We start from the raw sequence: 6,000 nt of genomic DNA, 5'->3' as shown, positions 1-6,000 counted from the left end.
GCTCACCTGCCCCGTGGCCGTCTCTGGGAGTCAGGACACTTGGGCCCCAGTCCCAGCTCGGCCATCCTCCGTGTTACCGGTGGCTCTCCCCTTCCCGGGCCTTGCTCTCCTCATCTGTGTGATGGGAACATGTGGGCAACCAGTACACGGGGTGGTGCCAAGGATTCAGAAACCCAACGCAAAGGCAGGGTCACAATGCTGCAAAGGACGGGTGTGCATGGGGCCAGTAAGAGGAGTAAAGTGCTGTGAACACAGAGGACTTGAGACCCCAAGGCTGGTGGTGGGGACTGAAATGGAAGCAAGTTCCTCAAAGACTTAGGTCCTAACCTCCATGTGCCACGTGTGTATCTGAGGAGCAGCTGCTGGCATCTCCCACAGACCACCCCTCAGGGCTCCTTGCTGAGCTGCTCCCAGGCGGAATCTGTGTATGACGGAGCATCAGAGCCACAGACACAAACCCATCCCTCGGGAACACCTGGGCCAGCACACACTTCCCATCCACACAGGCATGTATTTCTTGGTTTTATTATTACAAACACATCGCGGCTCTGCCACACCTGGGGAATCCTGGGCTCTACAAGGTCTACCTACTCTCTCATTTCTACCTGGACAGGGTCACACGGAAGTATCCAAGCCATGTGTAGGCATGAGACACTTTTGACAGAGCAGTTGAACTCATAGCTTATGATACCATTTCTCCAGTTGTGAAGAACATTATAAAAACCGTGCCAGGATCCCCCCATGAGGCTGGATTGCTTGATTCATGTTTTGTGAGCACCACAAAACTTCAGCTCCCACTTCTAGAGCAATTGGCACAGGGAGGGAAGTCCACGTTTGGGACAGGTCTTTTCTGGAAGTGAATATGAGGCAGTGACATCGAGGTCTCTGCATGTAGTGGGTTAATAGACATGTTCAGGGGGGAAAAAAATTAAAAGCACATCTCTTTCCCTCCACCCCACCCACCCAAGGCTCAGATCTCGTTATGGTGCAGCCCATATACATTGAAATGTGATATTTGGTTTCAGGAACATTGAGTCTCTTTGGCAAACTGAGGGAAACTGGCAGGGAGCTGCGGCCGTGCATCATCCCGCGGCCCTTCACGCTAATGCTTCATCCTCTCTAGTAACCGCTGATAGACAGGGGCTGAAAGAGAGCAGCATGGCAGGTGAAAAAAACGCAGCCTCCCCACATCCATTTGGGGCACTGCCTGAGTCATGAGCTCAGGGACCGGCTCCTGCCATGTTCCCTTGCACCTACCGGGTGCTGTTTGGTTTGTGAAACATCACAGCTTTCTCAGTGGCATTCTGAATTGGGATCTTCTACAGCCACCAGCTTCAAACCACATCCTCACCGTGGGCCCCTGCCAAGCCCCTGTGCAATATTCCTGGCTCCCAAAGCCAAAAAGTCAACCCTAAAAGGTTGGCACTCTCACTATCTCCATCTGATGGAGAAGGAGCATGTTCTGCATCTGGCCCCAAAGGCCAGCTTTTTGAATAGCACTGGGACGTTCTCATCTATACACAGCCCACGGCAGGTCCGGGCCTGCCTGGGGATGAGACCCAAATGCATCTATGAGGATTTGCGACCCAGCCCAGACTTACCTAGTTTCACAGAGCTCTGGGTAGCCTGAAAGAGAACACAAGGCGTCAGGTTTCTTGGTGAAAGTCATACCTACACCTGCTCATGGCTTTGCCCATTGTCCCCCACTCAGCAAAAACGCTGGGGGTGCGGAAGAGGAAGGGAAACGAGTTGCTGTGCCTGAGAGCCCCTCAGCTGGTCTTGGCAGCACTAAATGAGGTGTAAGCCCCTGCTGGGCAGTCTGAGGTCACATTCCTGGGATACCCCAAAGCCAGGCTTCCACTGAGACTGCAGCCTAGAGCAGGGGTCTGGGACTGCACAGGGTGGCTCTCAGGAGTAGGAGCCCAGCACCCAGAACCCTTCTCGAGGGGCATCAGGGCACCCCCCCTTGTCCAAAAATAAAGTGGTGAATTTCAGCTCCAGGCCTTTGGGTGAAGGACTACCCACTGTGGCCTTTTCCCTTGAAATGTAAGCCTTCTGCAAGGCTCTCCATATTCCCCCAGGGCTCCACCTGACCCGAGGCAACAAAGGACTCTGGGTAGGGCCCTGGGGCCCTGGGCCAGCCGGGGACCAGGAAGAGAAGCACAGAGAGCGTCAGGGGTTCTGAGAGGAGGTGTGCTGACGTGAGGAAGGTCCCATACAGGGAGCTGGCTCTGCCGCAGACAGCCCCCGGCATCGCCCGAGATGGAGCATGTCACGGACAACAGCACAGCGACCGGGAGGCCCAGGCGCAGGGCGGGGCCCTATAAGGCGCATCTGGGATGGGCCACCCTCCTTGGGCAGACGGACGCTAGAGCTGCATCTGTTCACCCCGGCAGCGGCTTCCCCATGGACTGCAGCTCAGAGGCCTTGGTTCAAAGCCTGGGCTTCTTCACACAAAAGCAGGGGCTCCCGGGGGCTCTCTCAATTCCACACAGGCCAGGGCTAAGGATGCCCCAAAGGGGGTGGGAAGAAGATTCAAGAAGGAGAGCCCTGGGGGAGAAGCTAAGGAAGATAAAGGCCCGGAGAGTCCCCTCCGAGGGCCTAAGGCTGCTCCGGCCCAGGGCAGACCTAGCAGGCGTATTACCCTGGAAAACGCTGATGCCTGTTTGAAGATTTCAAGGGCAGAGTCTGCGAGTTCATCCCCTCGTTCGTGAGGCCTGGTGGCTGGAGACGAAAGAAAAAGATACCTTAGGTGAGACAGAAACTAGTAGCGTTCATTCAGAACAACCCTGACGGAGGGGCCCTGTTGGGCTTTCTGGCTCAGTGTCAAATGAGGTTTTCTTTATGGCTCTCCAGAACTCAAGGTGGAGTCTGGCCTGTGGGAAGAGTGTTCCCAGGAAGGCATAAATGAGGACAGAGGTGGGTGCCGGCGCACCCTCGCCAGAGGTGAGGACAGCACACAGGAGGTGAGACGCTGCGAGGGGCGCTCTGAACCCTGACCGCAGCATCTGCGTGTAACAAACAACGGGCTGTGTCTGCGTGGAGCTGAGAAAGCCAGGCAATTCAGCAAATAGAAATGTGTCCTTGAATCTCTGGTGCAGCGCATTTGAGACCAATAGCTCCCGACCTGCTTTTAAATCGGCCGCAACAGCCATGCTGTGCACGAAGGCTCAGTTTGTATGTCACACACTTTTTCTTAGAACAGTTTCTCGACCACCTGGTTTGCACAGAGAAGGGCCAGCTGTAGACTGAGTGGGAACATGACACCCAGGGCCTCACCTGGAGGCTGCAGGATGCTGGACACAGCATAGACTACGCCGTTCGTGGCCATGATGTCAGCTTCGGCAACAGGCTCCTTATTGACACTGACCACGTTGTTTTTCTTGGAGAAGAAGAGACAATTGTTGGACACAGAGCAGACTTATCTTACTGATTCAGCCGGTGTCTACCAAGCATTTCTAGACGGCAGATCCTGCGCTAAGTGCTGGGGATGCTCTGAGGGATGCACTCTCACCCCTCCTGTGGGCTCAGCACGTTGTAATTTACAGGATTCTCTTGCTCTCCACTTGGTCCTCACAGCAGTGTATGGAGAGGAGGGAGGTATGATTGTGCCACTTAACAGAAGAGGAAACCGAGGCTCCAGAGAGGCCAAGTGCCTCCTTGAAGCTAAGCAGGTGCGGCCACTGCGAACAGCAGCCAGGCCTCCCGCTCCGGGTGAAGGGTTCTTTCCGCCTCTCCTAGATGCCCTACTTAAAAATTTCTCACAGGAAGTGCACCCAGGGTAAATCTGTCTCAAGTTTTCCTCAATTGCCTGTGTATCAGAACCAAGGAGGGAGAGGGAGAGAGCCCGTGACCGACAGCACCCCACACCCAAAATTAGGAGCCAGGAGATTCTCAGGTGACCTGCCAAAAACAAGCAACTCATCATATCCCTGCCTCCCGACCCACCTTTCCCGTGCTTCGGAGAGAAACCGAGGGGCAAAGGGAAAGCTGAGGGTCAGGAGAGGGTGCAGGGGGCAAAAGTGGGGCCAGCCACTCGCTGCAGAGTGGTGCCTCCACCGCGTGGGCACGCGGTCCCTGCCGGGGCAGGCAGAGAGGCCACGGCAGCAGCGTGGCAGAGCAGGCGGGCTGGCTGGCTCTCTTCCAGGCCAGGACCCTCCGGGGAAGCTCCCAAGGGGACTGTGTGTCGTTAATGTGCAGAGCAAGGGAAGGCTCCCAGACCAAGCCCTGGAAGCTCACAGACCAAGGTCAGGATGGGGTTGCGGTACAGCCCAGTGAGCCCTGGGTTTAGAGGTGAGGCTGACCTCCCAGAACACGTACGTGATTGCCTTTTACCTCCTCGTGGGAAGGAAGATCTCTCCCAGATGCCAAACAGATGCTCTACTCCCCTGCGAATCTGCAAGTTCTTGTTCATGTCTAACCACAATTGTACTTGATTTCCCTTAAGACCCTTTCTTTCCTCTTTTCTTAATTTTGGACAAAATGTACTCAGAGGTTCAAGAAGCATCTTAAAGACTGTGCGTGTGTCTAATGCTATCCTGGGAGCAAGATGTAGCCCGGAGCCTAGCGGCAGGGCACAGCCAGCCTTTCCGTTTTCAGACACACTCACTGAGCTGACTTCCAGCTTGTCGCCTTGGAGAGACTTCAGCCGCACCAGGGCCCCAACGCCTCCGCTGACCAGGATCTCATCGCCGATGTGGTATTTCAGGATGGTGGCGAGCTCCTTGGCATTGCCTGCAGGTTTGTGGGAAAAGAAAGCAAAGTTCATTCCAAGGCTGGTAAGTGGCGATCAAGGAGGGCTGCGAGGAGGAGGCGCAAGTGGTCAGCCCAGCGACAGAGAACATGCTGCCCGGGGAAAGAGTCCTCCCTGGGCATCCACTATGTGCTTGGCCCTCTGGCCCACCATGCACCTACTGGTCAGGGGAACAAGGCACACGGCCGTGGCTGTGAATCTGCCCCTGCTGTTGGCAGGCGGCTGGGTTGAACAAGGCACACGCTCTCTGTGATGCTGAGGAGTTAATCCATCCCACTCTGTGAGTATGACTCATGTTTCCATGAGCTAAATATTTGCTTGGAAAGCTAGGGACCTTTCCAGCACCGACATCTGGGATGCTTCATCATCAACGCGGCTCCCGATGGCTATAACACAGTAGTGAAATATTTACACATTCTGCCCTCAAATGCATATTCTGAGACGGCTGTTTCCTGGAGGGACAACTTAAAAGAGTTGACAGCTGCAGTCCGGAGGATCTACGGAGCCGATGAGGTCAGGGCTGAGGGGGGCATTCCCTCTGTGAGTCCTTCCTTGTCACGTCTCGGCATTCCTTCCAGCCCACATCAGCTTCTCCACCAACGGGGGAGAGCGGCCAATTGCTCATAAAGGTGCACAGGCATTTCCCAAATTAAGTGTGGGAGGCAGTTCTTAAAGCTGCCAGCTGCCCTCTCATCCATCAGGGCTGCCCCCTGTCCCCACCGCCCCCACGCTCTCATTACCAGCCAAATGGCTGCATTTTCCCAGGGTGAATGGATGGCTATTTCCAGCATCTTGAAATAGAAAATGTTACAGCCTTTCAACAAGTTCACTTAGTGCTAGACGGATCCACATCAGCGCCATGCTATGCAGCCAGCAGGCCCTAAGGGATTTCTAAACATTCACAACCTGGAGCTGACAGAAATGCCCCTTGCACAAAATTGCTGCCTGCAGGTGCTGCGCCAAGCCAGCCGGAGGTGTGAGGGGCCTCGTTCTTCGGGACCTCGCACACCTGGATGGCCTCCACCCTCCAGGGGTGCCGAGGAAGCTGTGCCTGTGCCCCTGTACAACTAGAAATGAACGGGAAGCTGAGCAGGCTCAAGCCACTTGGGGGAATATTCTGTTGCTGCTGCACAGAGAGAGGCTGGAAAGTTTATGTGCAGACTGAACTTCTCCCCTCTTCTCAGGAACACACGTCAGCATCACAGACACAGGCATTCATTCAGCAACAAAGAAAATTAAACAGCACA

At 55.0% G+C, this 6,000-nt stretch overlaps 1 protein-coding gene across 1 annotated transcript in view; it reads right to left on the bottom strand.

Moving 5' to 3' along the window:
- Positions 1–509: 509 nt before the first annotated feature.
- TGFBI (transforming growth factor beta induced) overlaps positions 510–6,000 on the bottom strand; it is a 28,306-nt gene continuing 22,815 nt past the window's right edge. The window contains exons 13-17 of the mRNA XM_036897798.2: positions 4,610–4,734; positions 3,280–3,382; positions 2,645–2,724; positions 1,602–1,626; positions 510–1,143 (exon numbers count right to left, since the gene is read on the bottom strand). Coding sequence (XP_036753693.1) covers positions 1,103–1,143; positions 1,602–1,626; positions 2,645–2,724; positions 3,280–3,382; positions 4,610–4,734 — 374 coding nt within the window. The 3' untranslated portion in view covers positions 510–1,102. The remainder of the gene's footprint in view (positions 1,144–1,601; positions 1,627–2,644; positions 2,725–3,279; positions 3,383–4,609; positions 4,735–6,000) is intronic.

Source organism: Manis pentadactyla, chromosome 13 (assembly GCF_030020395.1).
Source record: "Manis pentadactyla isolate mManPen7 chromosome 13, mManPen7.hap1, whole genome shotgun sequence".
NCBI lineage: Eukaryota > Metazoa > Chordata > Mammalia > Pholidota > Manidae > Manis > Manis pentadactyla.
This window is presented reverse-complemented; position numbering and strand designations above follow the sequence as displayed.